Raw genomic sequence first — 21851 nt, 5'->3', positions numbered from 1 at the left:
TTAGCTTATTCTCTTCTCCCACCCTCTAACTGCGCTTGACGGCAGGCAGACTCGGCGACACGGTGTCCGCTCGGTTCCCGGAGCCCGACGGCCCCGGAGCGTCGAGCTAGGACCCAAGCGCTTTCTGCCGCGCGGATGCCGGAGCGCCCAGGGCGACCCCGCGCGGCTGCGGCCCGGGGGCGGGAAGTGCGGCCGCGCGGCAGACCCGGAGCGGGGGCGCTCAGCCGCGCGCACATGGAGTCGGGGAGCGAGCCGCTCGCCGCAGCCAGCGCCGGGGAAACCTCGGGCTGATTGAATGCAGACGTGAGGTGTCTGCCAGCGAAGGAGGGCTGCGGGGCAAAAGGAACGGGCGTGGAGGCCACGGCGTGGGGAAGGAGGCCGGGGCAAGGAGAGAAAACCTCAAAGCCACATTTTAAAAATGGGGGTGATTTTGAATGCAAACTCCTGCAGGCGGGTAGGGGGCCGGGCCGCGGGCGCAGGGGCCTGCCAGCCACCCCGGACAACTTTCCGGCGGGAGGTGCGGCCGGAGGGGGCGGCGCCGGCGGCGGGAGGCGGGAGTCGGGGACGAGGGGGAGTCACTTTAAAGGCTCTTTCTTACCCATAATGCTTTGTGGGGACGTTGACAAGTGGATCCAAGATGGCGTAGAAAGTAATGACAGGTAAGTCCTGACTTCTCCCTTCTCTGTTGCCGGGGCCGCTCCGCGAGCCTCCGGAGCCCTCCGCGGAGGGGCTCCGACTCCCCTGGGGTTCCCTGGGCTCCGGGCCGGGCGGCCCTGGGGCGGGCTGGGGACCCTAGCGGCCCGCTGTGGGGCCCGGGAAGCGGGGCTCTTCGAGGCGAGGCCCGGACGCTGGGGCTGTTTACAGCTTTTTCCCCTCCTCGGTCCCCTTCCCCTCCGCTGGGGGCCGCGGCGCCCGGGGCCCAGGCGGAGGCGGGGGCCTTGCCCATTCTGGCCCGAGCCTGCGGGAGGTTGCCCCAGCTCAGACCACTCCGGGAGGGGGAGCTGAGCTTCCTCACACGCTCCCCTCCTCCGGGTCGCGGCTGGGGTTAGGGAGCGTGCGGGCCTCCCACGCCCCGCTCGATTCTGCCCGCGGGGCGCGGACTTCCACCCGGCTGGGGCGGGGACCGCGGGCCGGCGGGGGGGCGTCGGGAAAAGTGGGTCAGGGTTGCGCCCTCGCCCCCGCGCGAGATTCGCTGAGATTCACTGTGGTCCCCTCTTCTCTCCCTTTTCACAAATGCTCGATGGCCCACAAACACATAAACAAAAATAAACAGGCTATGTCTTCCTGTATATTCCTCAAGAATCCCTTTTTCGAGGGCTCGGAGACTGCTGTCTTACCTAGGGAACTTTTGATTCCTCTCCCCCAAATTACAGTATTTGAGTCTTCTGCCCCATCGCATTTGGTGGAGATCCTTCAGACAGGGTTGGATGCTAGGGTCTTCGAATTCAAGCGAATTCTTCTTGAATTGGGACCCTTAGATTTTGTTAGCATCTCAAAAATTGTCACGACTTCCTTACAGCTTATACTTTTCAGGCAAGTCATTAATATAATAAAAAGTGTAACTAGAGATAGTGGATTCCTGGAGGAGAAGGAGAGAGGCATTGGCTTGGCTAGTTCTTAATTGTGTCTTCTAAGCTCAAGTAGGGTCAGGAAACTGAAAAAGATGACTTTGTTTTTTTGATTTTAAGCGCATTTTAAATCTTTTGTCTTTACTGAAAAGATGTATTATTTTAAGATAGAAGAAACATTTGCAAAGCTGCATACTGTACCAGTTTTGTAAGTTTTTCTATTTTAAATGTAGGTGCTCTTTCACTTCAGGCTGATAAAATGTTTGCCCCTGATAATGTCTGTTTCTAGTATTGGATGGAGACATTTTACTTTTCTGTTTGCCTCAGGGATTGGATGAAGTAATTGATCACTAATGAACTACAGTGCTGGTGAGATGTGTAAGGTGAGACTACAGTTAAAAATGATTTTCTTTATTCCTCCTTTATTTTAATCAACTCCTATGGACAAGGCAGAAACTGTAATTTGATGGGGCCAACTTTATTTTCTAAATGTATTAATCAAATAGGGTATGAACTGGGCTGGATTTAGAAATGAAAAATATGTCAAATGTACCACTCTTTTTTAGTGGCTCCAACATACTCAAACATAGTAGAGCTTATTCAGAGCCAAATGTTATTTGCAGCTACCCTTGGTCAGTGTTTTCTCCAGGGGTAATTATAGTTTGCCTCTTCGAATTTCCTTTTGTAACTTTAATTGGATGTCTTAATTTTGTTTTGATGTCTGTTGCCTACGTTAAATTGAGTATAAGTGATTGTGTATATGAAGTTTGTGCACAGTTTGTGCACAGTTTGTGTCTTGTAAAATACACATTTCTTATTGGAAAAATTATTTTGGAGAAGTCTTTCACTTGAGTTTTTAAAAAATTTTTAGATTTTTTTTTGTAGTGCTGGGATATAATGCATGATCTCTCACTTGTAATGGCCAGGTGCTGTGCCACGAGCCACATTCCCAGCTTGCTTTTTATTTTCTTAAAAAATGGAATCGTACTTGTCTCTTTAGTGCACTACTTGGAAATAAAAATGATAGTATCGAATTCTGTTTAGCTTATAACGGATAAGACTGGTTTGTCATTATTTTCTGGACACACATAGTGTGTGAATTCTAAGTATTATTTACTCTAACTTATAATGCTTTGGGTTTAATGAACGCTATTTTTTTTTTTTTTACCCCATTCTATTCTGTGGGAAAATGAATGCTATTGATAATAGTGTTATTCGGTAACTTACAGTCTTTTAGGGAGAGAGAAGTTTACTGATTTTATGTTTTCAGAACCAGTTTTGTGAACTTTAAAATTATCTTATAGTTGCTTTTGAAAAATGTAAGTAATTATGATCAATTAATTGGCTGTTAAAGCTTTTTTCCATTAATATCTGGGCCTCTGGATTTTGAAATTCTCTCACAAACTTCGTATTTATTTTAACATGTATATAAGAAGAAGCTGTGCTTTATTTTTCTAAATGGAGGCATATCACGGACATTTTGCCCTCATTTTGCCCTTAAAACACACAAGCTGGGGGTGGTGGCGTAATCCTCTAATTCCATCACTTGGGAAGCTGAGGCTGGAGGCTGGCCACAAGTTTGAGGCTAACCTAGACTACATAGTGAGTTCAAGGCCAGCCTGAATGACATCGTGAGATCCTGTCTCAACAAACAAAAAAATCTATATACATGTACATACACATACAACATTGGTAAATGAAGGTGGACATAGATCAAGATTCTTTTAAGCACAAATGTTGTACTTTTTGTTTGAATCTCAGCAGTGCTTATGTGTTTCATATAATTTAAATTTTTATTCTTGGGAGAGCAAATACGGAATTTCAGATTTTTCAGATTGTAGATAGATATTCATGCCTTAGACTTTCCAGATGGAATTTTTATCTTGTTTCTTAAAAAAAATCTATAGATTGTTCTATGGAAAAGAACCTGTGATCTGCTTTTTGTCTATGGAGATGTTCATTTATAATCTAAAACTGAAAATTTAAAATGTAATCTTGTGTGGCTATTATTGAATGGCCTGTATTATGTCAAGACATTTTCCTTTCCTTTTTTCTCAAATGTAGGTAAGTGTTCACTTCAAAGTGAAGCTAGTGGTTGACTACGAAACAACATGTTACACAATGTACTGTTTTCTAAAATGAGAAATACTATAGTATTGAAGGTTGTGCTGGAGTATAAGTCTGTGTATTTCAGTTGAATAAAGAAATAGCTTTTTTAGTCTGTGCTTTGGCTAGGAAACTAGCACACTATTTTTAGGTAAGGTGATATTTTTTGGGAGTCAGTAAATACAGTCCTGTACCTCCATGTCAGGTAGTAAACTTGATTTTTGCACTTGTTAGCAAGAAGTTCATTTTGTAATGGCATAAACATTTAGTATACATTGGCTTAAGGTCTGTGTACATTCATAGTTAGTCTAGTTTTCACAGGAGAGGGGAATGATGCCAAATCAACAGAAGAAATTATTCCTTAATTTAAAAATCTGCAGCATATTTTCAAAAGGCTAAGAGTACTGCGGAGGAGCCTAGAAGTAAGTAGACCAAATCTTTCAAGTGTATCTGTGTTCTTGATATAAGTAGGGGTGGCATTAATGTTGAATGCAGGTTAGCCCATAATTGTGTGTTCAAGTATATTTAAGATCCAAATATAAGCTCAGTACAAGAAATAACGTCCTGGGCTGGGGATTTAGTTCAGTGGCATAAGTGCTAGCTCAGCAAGCTCAAGGTTGTGAGTTCGATCCCAGGTACCACAAAAAGAAAAAAAAAAAAAAGAAAGAAAAAAGAAAAAAGGTCCTTTGTTGTTTGAGAGTATAAAATTTTGGGGCTAAGATACTGACAATGACACAAGAGAATATTATAAACAAGTTATCAGTTGTTTATTTTCATAGATTTAGGTAATTATGTTTACATATTTCTTGTTTTTTTTCTGTATTCTCTAAAACCTAAAATCGAAGAATGAATTTTAGGTACAATGGAGTTTATGAGCAGAAATATTTATTGAGAAAAAGAAAGCTTCTGTCTGAAAGACAGAAGGGGTCTTGAGTAGGTTGGCCTATGCTCGCACATTTCTGAGTAATATTTTGAAATATATTCTAGAACTATATCAGTGGAGACTATAGCCATGCCATTTTATAATTTACTTTAACTCATGAATCTATCAGAATTATTTTGGTAGCATTGACTAGAAGAAGCATGAAACATAATGGTCACCTAATGACCATTAATGAGGTGGCTGGGATAATACTTCTTAGTAATCCCGAATCTAACGGAGTTAGTCCTCTTTAAAAAGACTATTACAGGGATTGGGGGTTTAGCTCAGCAGTGTGAAATGCCTGCTTGGCAAATGCCAGGTTGTGAGTTCGATCCCCAGCACCAACAAACAAAAGTAAAATAAGAATTTAATATCCACCTAGGAGCCACTCACCTTTTCATGCTTTGAGTTGAGCAAGATAAAAAGACTTATCACAGCCAGGGATTTGGCTCAGTGGCATGAGTGCCTGCCTGGCAAGTGCAGGGTCCTGAGTTTGATTCCTGGTACCAAAAATTAATGCATAAAGATGTATTATAGATCTAACACGAAGACATATACATCTACATATATTATATAAACATACATTATTTACTATATCTATAGAAATTATTTTGTTAACTTTTCAGTATCCAAATGGAAAGTTTCCCCAACCCAAGTTAATAATTATACCAACGTGTTTATTCTTATACATTATACTGGGTCAGTTTTCTCTTAAGAGAAGTTGTCTGGTAAAACCAGAGTGTATGCATTTGTCTTGTTTTTGAATTTAAAAAAGGCTAATTCATTATCAGATTCTTCAAAGAATGCATGGCATAATTTTTGACTAGCTCATTTTGAAGTATAAATGTTTGTGATTTATATTTCTGTGCCATATTTTAGATATTCTTGGCATGCCTGAATTTGCCTTGTTTTTTTCTGTGGAAATTCTCCTTGTTATGGTGGAAATATTTCTGTAACACAAGCTTTCTATTAGGAGGCAGTTTTTAGTTAATATACTTTTTTTTTTTTTTGGTACCGGGGATTGAACTCACGACCTCAGGCTTGCCAGGCTGGCGATTAAGCCACTGAACTAAATCCCCAGCTCTTAATTAATGTACTTTAAAAATCATCTTTATACAGAAATCATGCATGTTTATGGTAAACTAATTTGAGCAGTTCTTTAAGTAAAAAGTGAAAAAAGAAAGTCCTTTGTTTTTCTTCTATCTGTAATTGTGCACTCTTTTGCTTTTGGAAAATCTCTGTTTTCTAAGAGTGTATAGGCAATTTGTGAAAATAGAGTGAGAAATCGAGAGATGAGTGGTTATTGATCTTGTGTAGACTCTTTTGTTCTTACTGGAATGTTAATATTCACAAACCAGCATCTGGTTAAGATAACTATAATTGAATTGTTAAACTAGTCAGGGTAGGAAAGTTTTGGTTTGTTGATCTTCTAATGAAATATTTGTGAATTGCATTTATTGCAGTCTGGTGGTGAGGGAAATAGTGGTAATGAGTTGCCATCTGTTGAATTGTGATAAGCTGCACAATATATTTACTATGGTCATTTTATAGCTCATTATGACACCTTACAAGACAGTTGTGATTTCCATTTTGCTAAGGAAGAAATGTCGGCTTAAGCATGAACTCATGTAATGTCATGAGACCAGTAAGGTAGTGGAGATGGTATTCTATCTGGAAAGCTTGGCTCTGTCATCTCTCATTAGTCCAGCTTTATTATTTTTTACATGAGTAAATGTAGACCTGGAGAAAGTGACTTGACCAGGGTTACGCAGCTCACTAGTAGCAACATTAAAGCAAACTTTTATCTTTGGAAACTTATCTTAGGAGTTCTGGTCCACTGTTGCTTATGCTACATTTGGTTGAGTTATCATGGGCCAAAAGACCAGATGCTGTGAATGATGGACACAAATTTCAGAACTGATGCATTAGCCAGTGCTGTTTTGTACTCAGTACATAAAATCCTTCTTCTCTGTCTTTCAGAAATTTTAAAGAGCTCTGATGGGCTATTTGGGTGATACCCAGTGCAGTGAACTGCAGGTAAGGCTTAGGAGAGTTTACAGTATTTGGAAAAGGAAAACTTGATAATGCCTGAAAAAGGAACAAGAAAGATTTCATCTCATCAAGAGTGTCTGGCCGGAAAAGATGAGGTGGGACAGAGAGTAGGACAACAATAAAGTGGGAGTAACATAGGGTAGTAGTGAAAGAGTGGTAATCTGAGGGTACAGGACTTAATTGGCTGTTTCTGGAATGGACTGGATGATGAACACACTCTGAAGAAATGTGTCCGCTGCTTTGTCAGACTAGTCTGGAGAAAAGTGAGGGTAAATTAATCTTCTACTTCTCTTCTGAATAATTGTACAGACTCAGTTTGTCAGCATGTGATTGGAACTTGAGAGATCCTTCAGTTTTTGTGTCAACATTTTGGGTGTAATCACCCTGTGCTGTGACGAACTTAAGTACTGAATTGGTTAGGTAATGAATTGTGCTATCTATTATGTATATTGGGTCATGAATGACTATACATACATATGAGGATTTTTGAGTATCTAAAGATCCAGAACATAACAATAGAAACAAAAGGTTGGACTTTTTTCTTAATGATAGCCTGTGTCTGTGCTGTCAGCCCTTCAAAAAAAATTTTTTTTCCTGCATGAAATGCCTCCAAATTAAAGACAACTTGGTCTTGGGTATTTTTTATTGCACAGAAATTAATCTTGATCCTTTATAATAACTTGATATTTTAAAATTAAAGTTAGAAGGTAGTAGAGGACTACAGAAAAAGAAGAGACTTTTCATATACTTGTGGACATTGTTGCTAAGATTCTTTCTTTATTTGGGTGTTGGGGATTGAATGCAGGACCAAGCTTAATAAGCATGCATTCTGCCACTGAACAATATCCCACACTTAAACTCACTGCTTGATGTATTCTCAAAACTATTCTTTTGGTAGACATCTCCAACTCTAGAAAGCTTCATCTCTTAGTAAAATAACTTCCCATCCTGCCTTTGGATTCTGGCTGGTCAAGTTTATAATAACATCACTAATTACTTTTTATGCTTCTGGTTTAAGCTGTAGTTTTTAGTCTTTTATTCTCTGTAATTTAATAACTTTTCTCTTTTATGATTTTTTTTTTTGGTGCCAGAGATTAAACTCACAACCTCATGTTTGCCGAGCAGGCACTTACACCACTGAGCTAAACTCCTGGCTCTTTTATGATTTTTTTTTTTTTGTCTTTTTCGTTTTTAATCAGTACCAGGGATCGAACTCACGACTGCCTGCTTACAAGGCAGGCGCTTATACCGCTGAGCTAAATCCCCAGCCTCTCTTTTATGATTTTTAACTGTACCTGGGTTTTCTGGTCTCTACTTCTTTTTTTTTTTTTTTTTGTCTTTTTCCTTTTTATCGGTACCGGGGATCGAACTCATGACTGCCTGCTTTACAAGGCAGGCGCTTATGCCGCTGAGCTAAATCCCCAGCCCTGGTCTCTACTTCTTTGTTTTGTCCATGACTCCATATTCCCTTTCCAGTGACATAATTCACTGCTGAATTAGTGCACTGACATGGAGAATACACAGTCTTTAGTGTGGCAGAGGTGTAGACTTTAAACAGTGAAATTTAGGCTTGGTTACTTGCTAATGGTTAGTGTAATGTATGAGTATAGTGGGGTTTTTTTTTTTTTTGAGATGGGGGTCTTGCTTGGTAGTTCAGGCTGACCTTGAAATCATTATGTGGCCTAGACTGGCCTCAAACTCCTGGCATTCCTTCAGCCTCAGCCTTCTGAGTGCTGGGTTACAGGTAGTTCTTTGTTTGTTTGTTTCCTTTTTTTTTTTTTTCCCAAATCCATTTTATTTCAAAGAGGAAAAAAAAAACTCAATAAAGCAAAATTTCAAAACATGTCAATCAGGGAGCAAGAGTGGTACATACATTGCACATTGTCATTCCCAGCCTAGAGCACAAGACATTGGCATTCAGTTGTCTGAACAATACCAGCACAGATCTTGCTCTTCAGTGAACTCAGAGAAATCAGTAGTATAATTAATTATCTTCACTATTTCTGTATATACATATATATACACATACACATATGTTGTGCCTTTCAGCTTGTTGCACTTGTGAGACAATACAGTGTTTACACGTGTCTGATTTATTTCACTTATGAGTATATAGTCTCAAATTGCATCACTTAAAACTGTAAAAGTCTCCAGTTTATACTTCTTTATGGCTGAGTAATACTTCATTATAAAAATACCACATTTTTAAGATCCATTCCTCAGTGGATGGGCGTTTAGGTTTTCTCTGTTTCTTTTTTTTTTTTGTCTTTTTCCTTTTTATCAGTACCAGGGATTGAACTCACGACTGCCTGCTTGTAAGGCAGGCGCTTATGCCGCTGAGCTAAATCCCCAGCCTCTGTTCTTTGTTTCTTGAAGTATTTGTTTTGCATGATTTGTTGGTTCATGGGGATGACTGGAAGGCTTGTCCTTGAGAAACTGAGGCCTAGAGTAGTCATAGGTTATCATGAACGAAATAACCAATATCATGAGTGAAAAACCATGAAAGCTGTCTGTCAAAGCCAGAGTGAGCAGTAGTAGGGACTGATGGTTCTCTTCTTGAGGCTTTTCAAGCTTGTATCCTGAAGCCCCTTGGTTGCCTAGATATGCACGAATTTACTTTCTTTTTCTCTGTCTTTTATACTAGGGATTGAACCATCTGTGCTCTGCCACTGAGCAACATCTCAGCCTCTCTATAGCTGGGATTATAGGCGTGTGCCAGTGTGCCTGAGAGGAGTTTACTTTCTTTTCTCTTTTTGTATTGGGGATTGAACTCAAAACCTCATGCTTGCCAGGCAAGCACTTGTGCCATTGAGCTAAATCCTTGGCCCTGGCAGTTTACTTTCTTAATGTTCAGTAAGTCAAGTTTTTCTTTTTGAGTATTTCTTTTTTTTTGGTACTGGGGATTGAACTCATGACCTCAAGCTTGCCAGGCAGGTGCTTACACCAGTGAGCTAAATCCCTGGCCTGAGTATTTCTTTTTTGGAAGTGTGTTTTTTTTTTTTTTTTTTAAAGATTAATTGATTTTAAATCAATTGATAGTTAAATGTTAGGGTTTATTATCCTAAAACTTTTCTTTTAGGCATTTCAAAATGCACATACTTTTAATTCATTCTTATTATGGTGTGTAGTAATTTAATATTTAAAAAACTTACCAGATCATGGAACATTTCCATGTTATTGATGTTAGAATTAGTTTTACTTTATATGTGGAAAATTGCAAAAATGACTTCATCAAGTCATGCTCCTGTAATTCACCTTTGTTTAATGGAATTATTGATGGTAGCTTTAATGTATATTTTTATATTTCTTTTGTTAACTATCTCCCGGATAAGTATTGGAGTTCATTATTATGTTAAAGGATATGAATATTTTTATGGGTTTTGATGTATATTGTCATCCTGTTTTCAAAGGTGGAATACCAGTTTGTACTTTTAACAGGTGTATGAATGTACCTGTTCACCTTAGAAAAGTTGGGCAGAAATCCAGTTTTCTTCAAAAGTGTTTTGCTCATTTAATAGTGTAAAATGGTACTTGCATTTCATTGATCTGTAATATTAAATTTAGCTATTTGAGTCTTTTGCTAAATATTAGTACTTGGTAAGACAAGTAAAACCAGCTAATAAATAATCATTAGAAAGGTAAAGAGAGCATATTCAGTGAAAATGTTCATAAGCAGATGGTTTAAGTGGTAAATAATTTTGGGGATAGTGGTTGAAGAAGAACAGTTAGAGTATTCTAAGATCCAGCTCAGCATTTTTTCTTTTTTCTTTTTTTTGGTACTAGGAATTGAACTCATGACCTTGCGCTTGCCAGGCAGTCACTTATACTGCTGAGCTAAATCCCCAGCCTCTAGCTCAGCATTTTTTGGCCTGCCATATATTGTGTTGTATCCTCTGAGTGTTCTCAAGTTACTATAAGCCATGTAGTAGATGAAGGGGAAGACTACTCGAGGCTAAACCAATGAAAAGGTTCTGGCTTGTTATTTCTTTATAGCTGCCTAGAGGATTTGTATCACTAATGTGTAGGTGGAGGTCTTTAATTCATTCATGGCATGTTGATGTGCCATGGCTCTGTTTGAGGAATGGAAAGGTAAATAAAACATTCCTTTTGATAAGGAATTGATCATCTTGTACAGAGAATAAGGCAACGAAAAAATGAAAGAACTAGTAGGAATTTAATAGGTGCTATAAAAGTCGTTTAGACAAAGGTGCTTAGGGATTAAGTGGGGGTAGGGAGTGAAACTGCCCTCTTGGGAATATCAGGGAACATTTCAACTGGAAGAGAAGCATTTAAATCTCAGAAAATGAGAAGCACTGGAAAGTAAAGGACATTCTAGAGCTGTGTATAGATGGTCTAGGAAATGTGAATGTTAGGAAACAACATATTCAACTAACTGGGTGCTGGAATACCTAAAAGGAGCTAAATGGGCGGTAAGGCTGCCAGTGGGTTGTGACTGGATTTTGGAGAGTTTTAAATGTCACGAAATGAGTATAATGTATTGGTAAGGAGGGGAATCTAAGGACAAGGACCCAAGCTGGATTCATGGGAATAGGTCAAGCGAGAGGTGATGAGGATCTGAATTGAATTGGTGGCCTTGGAATGGGATGTTTTAGAGGTTGAACGGAGAGAGGTATGACTGATTAGGTGGGGTAAGACAGGTGGGGAAATAATCAGTTATCTCAAATCAGAGATGGCGTTGCTTTCGTTAGGGTTGGGAACATGGGAAATGGGGCAAGAACAAACAAGCAGACAAACAAGAGGGAAACAAGAGAAAGGATGGACCTTAGGGTTTAAGTGTAGAGAAATAATGAATTTGGTTTTAACTGTGTTTAAGAAGCTAGCAGAAAGTTGAAGTCAAAAATTTTTAAATCCTAGAACAAGTTTGATAGATATATTGGAGCAGTACCTAAGGAAATTTGGGATCTGAGGACTTAGCAAAACAGCCAGTCTCACAGGAAGTTGAAACCAAATGAAGACTGGCTTTTCCTGATGCCGCCTCTAACACTTGCTTCTTACCCCTCCCTCATTAGAGATGCTGAGAAATGCTCACCCAGGTAGCAGCAGAGAGTTGGAAGTGACATTGTTGTTCTGGAGAAATGTGAATGTGGGCTTTTTTTAAATTAAAAAAATATTAACATGGACACTTTGAAACATACACACAAATGTGTAATCAATCCCATGTACCTGTTGTCCGATTTGTCAGCTGCCTGTTTTGTTTCATCTGTTTCTTACCTTCTCATCAGTTACACTAGAACAAATGGGAGAAGTCTTTTGATGCCCTTATGTGTGTTTGTGGAGAGTTGAATGGTTTCTTTGGGTGTGTTCCCATACTTCTGCAAAGGGTTTAGGACAAAAAAAGAACTAGGATTAACTTCAGAATTTCTGTACTGCCTTGGCTTTGTGTCTTTGGGCTAATTATTGAATCTCCTGAGACTAAATCTTTTTGTTTTTCATGACAATGAACCTTGTTGAAAATTATAAAATACAGATGAATTAAAAAAAAACTTATAATTCTACCACCCAGAGATATCCATTCTTATTTCTTAATAAACTTTTAATTTTGGAATAAGTTTAGATTTACAGAAAAGTTGCTAATGTAGGTAAAAGTACTTATACTCTTTATCCACTTTTCTCCATTGTTAACATTTTAAATTCCTATAACACAGTTGTCACATCTAAGAAACCATCTTTGGTACATTACTGTTAACTAATTTTCTTAGTTGGATTTCACCAGTTTTTCCACTAACATCTTTTGTTTGTTCTAGAAGCACATTGTACTTGCTCTGCCTTTTCTCCTTTGGGCTGTGACTGTTGTTTGTGCAACTTTATTTTCTCGTGACAGTTTTGAGGAATACTGGTCAGATAGTTTCTATAATGTCCCTCAACGTTTGTCTGGTGTTTTCTCATAATTAGTCTGGAATTATAGTTTTGGAAAAAGAGGTGCAGACTTCTAAAATATTTTGTTTTTTATCCTCCCTTTTTATATAAAATATTCAGTACATAGAGTTATTTTATAAAAATGGAGTTAGAGACTATATTATTTATAATCTATTTCACTTTATACATGAAAATGAATATACATATATGATATGGAAGTATTTGAAACATCTTTTGATAAGTTAGTCTTTAAGGTTGGAATAGTGATGTTGGTGTGATACACTTTTTAACTATGTTGACTCTTACATGTTTTATTTAAAAAGTTCAGTTGTAAATTATGATGAATTAAGTGATTACATGTCTACATAGATAATCTAGAAGGAAAAATAAGATACAAAGGATAGAAAATGTTTTATAATAAAGACGACCAGTAGTCCCTTTGAGAATTCGTTCTTTTAATTTGCTTGCTTCTTAGATATGAATTTTTGTTTTTTCATATCTTTATTGATTGTTGAACCTGTTAAATGAAAGGTGCATCAGACTCCTCAGGAAATGATTTGGCGTTATTGAAACTAAGAAGGCTATCTCCAGAATTGTTAGCAGTTCTGAAAAATGAGTCAGGAAAAATCAAAGATAGATGTAAAAAAAATCTCAAATTTAGCCATTGCTGAAAATTTAGTTTTTCTTGTTTTATCATTTTAATCACTAAAACAGGTGGGAGAAATTCTATCAGAATATTTCTTCTATGTATTTAAAGCATTTTATTTCCCTATACTGAAGTCCATTTATTTTGGAATTTAGGAAGAATTTACCTCTTTATGAAAGAGACTATTCAGAATAGAAAATTGCATGATAATCTTTAGTTTCTAGTTTTCTCTCAGTAGGCTTAATCTCTCCAACTGCTTCTTGTGTACTGAGTGATTTTATGTTTCAGACAAAAATGAAATGCTAGCTGAATATTAAATATAACACAATAAATAAGACTTTGCAGAATATTTTGTCTGTTTCCCATAGTACTGTCACAGATTCCAGTTTTGAATAAAACTGGATAAATTGAAAATAGATAGCATTTCTCTTTATGATTTAACATTCTAATGGGAACTGAATTTGGTATAGGATAGTTCTTGGAATGCTTGGCATTTCGGTTATTATAGGTCATCTCTTTGGGAAATTCAATTAAAGTACTTACTAAATGGTTTAAGTGTTAATTTTAAATGTGTTTGGGGGTTGTTGTCATGGGGATAAAAATGGCATAAAATATGACTCATTTATAATATAGTTGTATTGAATAGAAAAACATGATAGGCAATATTTAATTCAAGATAATATGGTTTAAGAGACCAAATAATTCTGTTTTATTTACTTATATTTATTTATTTTTTTGAGATAGGGTCTTGCTGTGTAGCATAGGCTGGCCTTAAACTTTCTGTGATCCTCTTATCTTAGCCTTAGCCTCCGTATTGGCATTACATGTGTTGCCAACACACCTGGCTAAGATGCCAAATATTTCTGTAGGAAGTAATGCTACTTCTGGGAGAAAGCATTTTAAAGAAGTAGGCCTTGAAGAAAGGATTCATTAAAAGCTGGGTAGGATGTAGGTCCATAGAGAGGTGAGAAAAAAACATTCTGGTGGAGAGAATAGTAATTGTCAGTCATTGTTCCTGAGATTTGTTTGAGAAGTGGTGGAAGTCAGATTGTGGATATCTCAGCTACTTGGTAATGAGCCTGAGCATAATTTTAGTCATTTGAAATCCTTGTGCTATCTCTAGAGTAGGAGTTCTTAACTTTTTTTCTCCCAGAAGAAGAGCCACGTCTTTTTACCAGGCCTTTCTGCTACTTGGGGAGGGGGAGTTGGGAAGGGCATGTTCTGATAAACTTTCCTCACTCCATTGGCTTAGATCACTTGGTTATTTTAGTAACTGATCAGTCTGGTTTTTCTTTCTGTGGTCACAGGACATTTATTTTCTAGTAACAGTCTTGTTTCAGGATAATAATTGAGTTTCTACAGGAAAAATAGCAGATGTTAGTATATTAGGCAAATTAAAAACAAATTACTAACTTTAAGAAAATATGGATCTCGTTTGTTTTTTCAGTAATCTTTCTCATTTGAATCTTTTTGTTAGTTATAAAGAAATGTATATTTTACTATTTTACTTATTTTTAAAGTTTTCCTGTGGTTTTATTTAGTCCAACAGGTAAAGATATCTTCAGTCATTTCGATCAAAGGAGAGAGTGTGTGATGATATTTAGCATAACTCATCAGTCCTCTGAAACTGTTACACAGTTTGGTTCATTTTACCTAAACTAATTATGAGATAAACTTTGTCCTAATAGAGATAAATATATAAGAGATGCAGAAGTTATTCTGAATTTAGATTGAAGAAATTTTTCTTTCTACAGTAGTGTTGACTTCTGCTATTTGATCAATGCTTGCTTATTTTTCTTTATAGCCTGTTCCTAATCAAATAAAAGATTCAGGTAATTTTGAGATCAAGGAGAACCATGACTGCATTAACAAGAGAAGTTAATTTAAGAAGTATAAGTGCCTTTTCTTTCTCTTTCTTCCTTTTTTTTTCAGTACGGGGAATTGAACTCACGACCTCTTGCTTGCCGGGCACTGTGCCACTGAGCTATATCCCTGGTCTTATAAGTGCTTTTTAAACTAAAGTAATTTCATTGTTTGATTTTCTGCTGTCACAAACAATTTCACAGTGGGAGGGGAATGATGTTTTCTTGTCATCTGCCATTGAAAATGTGTTGTTCTAGGCCTGTCTGCCAGCTGTCTCTATGGTATATTATTGATTTCACTTTTCTTTCAGGATTTACTTTTGGTCCTGAGCCAGCCATCTAGTTAATGATGGCCTTCTTCAGAAGCATCCTACATTTTGTTTCAGTGAACTCCATGATTGTTCTGTTTGAAGATGTTCTTTCTGTTTTGTTTTTTTTTGACGTAGGGTTCACTACATAGTTCAGGCTGGCCTTGAACTCACTTTGTAGCCCAGATTGGCCTCAAACTCTCAGCAATCCTCCTGCCTCAGCCTCCTGAGTGCTGGGATTGTAGGCATGTACCGCCATGCCCACCCTAAAATGCTCTTTCTAAAACACTATTCTTGCCTGTAAAACCTACCTATAAGGAAGGAAACTATGAGTTTTCTATTTATTAACGACACACTTATCCTTCTGTATCGACTTTCAAATTTTTAAAAGCCATGCTACTTGTCACACAGATTTACATTTTAAAAATAATTTTAAAATAATTATCTTCAACTTTTTTTGGTGAACAGTTTTATTCATGTAGCACATGTACAGTATGTACAGCTATCATAACAAATTGGGATGCCAAACAGTATCATCACCCTCTAAATTCCCTCATTCTACTCTTTATAATTATATTGCCTCAATTCATGACCCTTGGCAATTGCTATAGTTTGTTTTCTGAGAATGTCATGTAAATGGAATCATATAGTATGTAAGTTCTTGAGAGGTTGTTTTTTAATTCAGAATAATGTTTGTTTTGTTTTATGGTGCCTAGTGTTGAACCTTGACTATTGCACATGCCAGGCGAGTAGTGTTCAATGCTGAGCTATACTCTCAGTTTCAAGATAATTTGAGATTCATTCAAGTTATTTTATGTATTACAAGGTTGAGCCTTTTTATTTCTGAGTGCTTTTTCTATTGGAGAGAAGTACCACAGGTTGTTTATCCACTCACTTGTTGAAGGCCATTTTTTCTGTGTTTAGCAATTATGAATAGAGTAGCTATAAACACTGTTGTGTGAGTATAGCTTTCCTTTCTGTAGGATAGTAGTCATGGGAACAAGAAAAATTTGGAGTCATATATCATATAGTACATATGTGGTTTTACATGAAAACTACACACCCTTTGCAGAGTGTCCTGTTTCATATTCCAACTAGGCAATACATGAGAGTTCCATGCATTATTTTGTTTTACTAGTATTTCATTACTATTACTTTTTGTGATTCTGAGGACCAAGCCTAGAACTTTGTACATACTAGCTGAGTACCCTACTACTGAGTTAAATCCCAGCCTATCAATATTTAAAATTTATTCTACTAGGTAGGTAGTTGTATCGAATCATGACTTTAATTTACATTTCCTTCATGGCTACTGATGTGGAAGATCTTTTTTTCTTTTTGGTACCAGTAATCAAACACATGACCTTGCGCTTGCCAGGCAGGTGCTTATGCTGCTGAGCCAAATTCCTAGCCTGAAGATCTTTTTGTGTGTGTGTGATTTTTCTTTTTAATCCCTTGTCAGCTTCCCAGAGTACTGGGATTATAGTTGTGTGCCTCTACACCCACCATTGCCAAACTTTTAATTGAGTCATTTTTTTATTATTGAGTTTGTAAAGATCTTTGCCTATTCATGTGCAAATCGTTTTTAAGATTTGTGATTTGCAAATATTTTCTACTAGTTTTTAGCTTTTCTTTTCATTCTTTTATCATTGTCTTTCATAGTGCAAAAATGTTTAATTTTGCTAAAGTCGAATATATCAGTTTTGTTCTTTTGTTGGATTGTGCTAAAATGAATTGATTTTAAAACAAGTTTCTATTGTATAAAAGTGGTAAAAAATAACAGTGATGGAAATGTTCTCATAAAACTGATTTTTGTGGAAGAGTGAACAGAAATGATGTTTCTATTTTATGTAATGATACTAATAAACTTAGTCTGGGTTGCCCAGGACTTTTACTTAACTAGAGGAAATGACTGGCTTAGGTTTGTGTGTGTTTCCATTTTTTAAAATGGTAATTGCTAATATGATTTGCCTTTGTAACATATAACTGTATAGGAAATTAGTCATTAACCCTGTTCCAGAATTAAAATGGTGACATTTTATGGTCCCCTTTGCTGCTTTTGGTGGTGTATGGGTTTGTTTTCACTGCATTGGACTGGCATTTTAACCTTGATGGTTTGTGGGCTCAGTGTTAGGCTGGAGCTGTGTTAAAGTGTCTAGGTTTGAATCTGCTTCTGTCACTTATAGGGTAGCTGTGGGTATGTATTTTAAGTCTAAGCCTCAGTTTCATCATCTGTGAATGGAAATGATAATAATAATGTCCACCTTTTTGGGTCATTATGAGGTCATTATGTTAGATTTCATAAATATAGTCTATTCAATAACATCTTACATAATAGGCATTCAGTAAATGCTTGTTATGGAGGCATCTTTATAATAAAGTGTTGAAATTATATGTTGGAGTTCTCTTTTCAAGAGGTCAAATAACAAAATCCCACATTGCATTAGTTGCCTTTGCTGTATTAGTTATCAATGACTTATGGCCAGTATTACTAATAATTATGTATCAATAATGGTAGTTCACTTTCTGTCTATAAATTAGGATTGTTTTGATTCTAACTAAAGTAACTTAAACTGAGTTTAGCTAGAAAGAAATTTTTGGCTTACCTAACTTTAAAAGTCTAAGCACAACTAGCTGAATTCAGAGCCCATATCTTAGAATTGAGATTTTGTCTCCTTATGAATAAACCTGCTTTTTCCTCTGTAGATTTCTGCTGCTGGAACTGTGTGTTAGAAAAGTGGCTGTAGTATATTCTATCCTGGTAGGTTCTTGGATTTAGGTTTAACGGGAAAGAGCACCTGTCTCATTCCCAAAAGCTAAAATAAATAACAAAACAAAACAAAAATAGCACCCCAGGCTTGTCTCATGGGCTCTTACCGGGTTACATGTCTTACTTGAGTCATCCCTGTGTTAGAAGTTGTGAAGCACTGACTGACCAGTTCTGGTCACCTGCTACACTTACATTCTTGATGAAGTTTCCTCTGTAACCACATGGACTGGGTAAAATTCTTAAAGGGAAATTGTGTCATTTTATTACCAGGAAAATGGCACTGGGCAACAAAATAATGCCCGTTGCAAGGTATTAATCTCCTTTTACAGATCAGGAACAGATCAGAGGAGTATTAATAGATTTGAATTAGAGTCTTGGCTTCTGATTTTTAACTTTGTTGCCAGTAAAGACATATCCTCCATGTAAATTTTCCCCAAATGAGTAGAGGTTTATAATAGTAGAAGTGTTTTATATTTATTTGGTGAAAGTTTAGGTAGTTTTTCATAGGAAGATAAAGAAGACAGGTAGGGTGGATCTCAGCAATGAATGAATGTGGTGATTTTTCTACATTGTTTTGCTTAAATATAACCCAGCTCAGTTACTTTAATTCCTTGGGCCTCTCTGTTCCTATGGGAGAGCCTCCTGTTGACCCAGCTTGGTCAGTATCTCCCGTTGGATCTAGCTCTCATGTCCAGGAATCAGGATCACGTGGATCCTGCTACATATATATGTGAATCTGTATATCCTACACAAGGGTGTCGGCAACACAGTGAAGTATGTCTCGTAACTGACCTCCATACAGAAGCAGTTCTAAATCTCTCCCTGCTTATTATCTGTAGTCTATTTTAGCATGGCCTAAGATGTTTTCTGACTTTGACAATGACTGGCAGTTATTTTATGTTAGAAAAAGCACTTCAGCTTTCTTCAGAGAGAGGGTGTATATAGCAAGGTCATGCTGTTCTGAAAAATCAAAGAAAACCATTGAATAGAAATCTGCCTTGTATTGAGATCCATGCTATAGCAAAGTATTCCTGAAACTAATTATTGAGCCATAATTCACAAAGGTAAGTGTAGCAGAAACTTTGACGTCCACTTTTGCGGTAATCATCGGAACCTTAATGTAAGAGAGCCACTAACGCTGTAAATTAAGTCATTTCTTCCCAAAGCGTCTGAAGTTAATAGTAATGCCTTTAATCTCTACTTGTATACTAATGTTATTGAGATCTCCCTGACTAATGTGTTTGGTGATTAATGTTGGCAGTAGTCTTTTTGAATGCTCCTCATAGCCAGTTTTAGGGTTAACTAAACTTTCTTTACCACTGGCATACAAATGTACTTACTTCTCTGCTGACTATTCTTATATAATCGTTACTTATTTACTTAGATTAAAAAATAGGTGAAAATAAGTTCCTCTGTCAAGTAGGTAATTACATAGGGTGTTTTATTTTCTGTAAATAAAATATTGTAAATTGAGGTTTAGGAAAGTGATTTCCATTTTATGCAAATGGAAAATTTGGAAGTTTAGGGGAATAACAATTGCTAACACTTATGGAGCACTTACTGTCAGTCAGTCTTTTAAGCAGTTTGTGAGTGTTTTTTCACTTAATCTTTACAGTAATCCGAGGAGATAGGCATTAGTTCTCACCAGTTTAGAAGTAAGTTGAGATATTCAAGGTAAGTCAATTACTGTGGACCACTCAGCTGGTAAATGATGCCATTGGTGAGTTTTCAAGGCAGATCCTCTGGATCTGAGCTTGTATTCTTTGTTATCTTGCTGTTTAGCTTGTGCAGTATCAGTTTTGAATTTCTTACTGCTTATCATTGTAATATTTGACTAGGTGTGAGGTGGGAGTTTTGTACAGTAGATTTGCTAATTTTAGGGCCCTTGATTATCTGTGGATTTATTGTCATCTGTTGCGGTTGTCAGATAAGAAAACATTCAATGATTGTCTGTATTGTTAGTTCTCAACTCAGGCTGATTTTGTTCTCAGGGAAACATTTGTTAATGTTTGGAGACAGTTTTGGTTGTCACAGATCAGGGCATGTGCTATTGGCATATAGTGGCGGAGAAGCCAGAGTCACTGTAAAATACCCTACAATATGTAGAACAACTCTGTACAAAAAGAATTATCCAGCCCAAAATGTGAGTAGTTAACTCTGATCTGTGTCATCACTTGGTAATTATGTTGTAATGTTCTCTCTCTATGTCTTTTTGTATCAGGAATTGAACTCATGACCTTGTGCTTGCTAGGCAGGCACTGTGCTGTTCCTTTATAATATTGTTACGTGTAGTGGGCGAAATCATTGTAGTAATAAAGTTTTGTTTTGTTTTGTTTTTTTGGGTGGTACTGGGGATTGAGCCCAGGACCTGACATGTGGTAGCTATACTACAACCCTTTTTTTTTGGTTTTTATTTTGAGTCTTGGTGTTTCCCAGGCCGGCTTCAAACTTTTGATCATCTTGCCTCAGCCTTCTAGGGAGCTAGGATTACAGTCTGCACCACCATACTTGGCTTTGTCAAGGCTTTCTGCTCGGGCTACCTGAATGATAGCGCTGAGGAAAAGTGTGCTCACATTGTCATTGCCTCATACTTGAGCTTAGGGGTGACTTGTTGGTGATGATGTCCCTTATTTCTTTCCCTTTTAATCAGCTCTTCATAGCATTTATATTCAGTGTGCTTTTTTATATAAAAACTTTCTATTACTTACAGAGTAGAGCCTTTATTTCTTATTGGGACCTTTGAAGTCATGTATAGCTTCTCCTCCTCCATACCTTAAGTGGTAGATTTTCTTCCCTTAGTGATTTCTGTTGGACTCCTCTCTTTGAAAGCTTACATTTGCTTCCCCATTATTTGTATGATGAACTCCTGTTCACTTCTTGAGGCTGGCTCATGCCTTTGGGTGGATGGAATAAGTCCTTGTAATTGAGAATCTGAGTTTCTTGAAAGCAGCAACCTTGTGCTCCATCTTTGTATTTGTGCCTGCAGCTACAAGGCGTGGCCTCTGGAAATGTTTGATGAGTCAAATGAATGGCCAAGTCAAACTTTCATTTTATTTTTCAGTAGATTGAAAAATGTCCTATACAGCACAGATTTTGATTTTCTACAGTCAGAATGAGAGAATTGTGACACTGACATTAGGATACTGAAATAGAAAGTTTTGGATGTGAAGCATTTCTGTACTTGTAAAAAGAGGCAGGGGGGAATTTGATGTAATTGTACTTTGCAGTGTTTTAAAGTCATGTTTCATTTACAGATTTATCAATTTATTATCAGTTGAATGTGTCACTGGCTTAAGGTTGGCATTTTGGCTTGGTTCTTAGCAAAGAATTCATAAAATATAAAACTGGTTTAGATTTATAGCATCAATACCTGCTGCCTAGTCAGGAGACTAGTTGAAAGAAACTATTCAGATAGATAATTAAGCTGGTTGAGATAAGAGTGGACCTAGAACTTAACACTTATTAAGTCTTTAAAGTCTTTTCTGTTGTTTCTTTCCATGTTTAGGATTTTTGTCCCTGAGTCATGGAAGACAGAAGAGCTGAAAAGTCATGTGAACAAGCATGTGAGTCATTGAAGAGGCAGGACTATGAGATGGCCCTCAAGCATTGTACAGAGGCCCTCCTTTCTCTTGGCCAGTACTCCATGGCTGACCTCCCAGGACCATGTCCACTGGAGATTGAACGCATCAAAATTGAGAGTCTTCTTTACAGAATTGCCTCATTTTTGCAACTGGTGAGTA

The 21851-nt window shown here is 37.4% G+C and overlaps 1 protein-coding gene across 7 annotated transcripts in view; it reads left to right on the top strand.

The window, feature by feature from the left end:
* Nucleotides 1-568: 568 nt before the first annotated feature.
* The window catches only part of Helz (helicase with zinc finger), a 170308-nt gene continuing 149025 nt past the window's right edge, over nucleotides 569-21851 (top strand). For 3 of the 7 annotated variants that reach the window (XM_063241963.1, XM_063241960.1, XM_063241961.1), the window contains exons 1-3: nucleotides 704-1951; nucleotides 6577-6633; nucleotides 21617-21844. In XM_063241963.1, the coding sequence (XP_063098033.1) occupies nucleotides 21635-21844 (210 nt within the window). In that variant the 5' untranslated portion in view covers nucleotides 704-1951; nucleotides 6577-6633; nucleotides 21617-21634. Of the gene's footprint in view, nucleotides 660-703; nucleotides 1952-6576; nucleotides 6634-21616; nucleotides 21845-21851 lie in introns of those variants that run through there. The other 4 variants (XM_063241956.1, XM_063241957.1, XM_063241958.1 and 1 more) reach the window with 4 other exon arrangements.

Source organism: Cavia porcellus, unplaced genomic scaffold (genome assembly GCF_034190915.1).
Source record: "Cavia porcellus strain 051 isolate PalLab524CR breed Dunkin Hartley unplaced genomic scaffold, mCavPor4.1 scaffold_32, whole genome shotgun sequence".
Taxonomy (NCBI): domain Eukaryota; kingdom Metazoa; phylum Chordata; class Mammalia; order Rodentia; family Caviidae; genus Cavia; species Cavia porcellus.
Note: the sequence above shows the minus strand (reverse complement) of the source record. Positions and strands in the feature narration are given on the sequence as shown.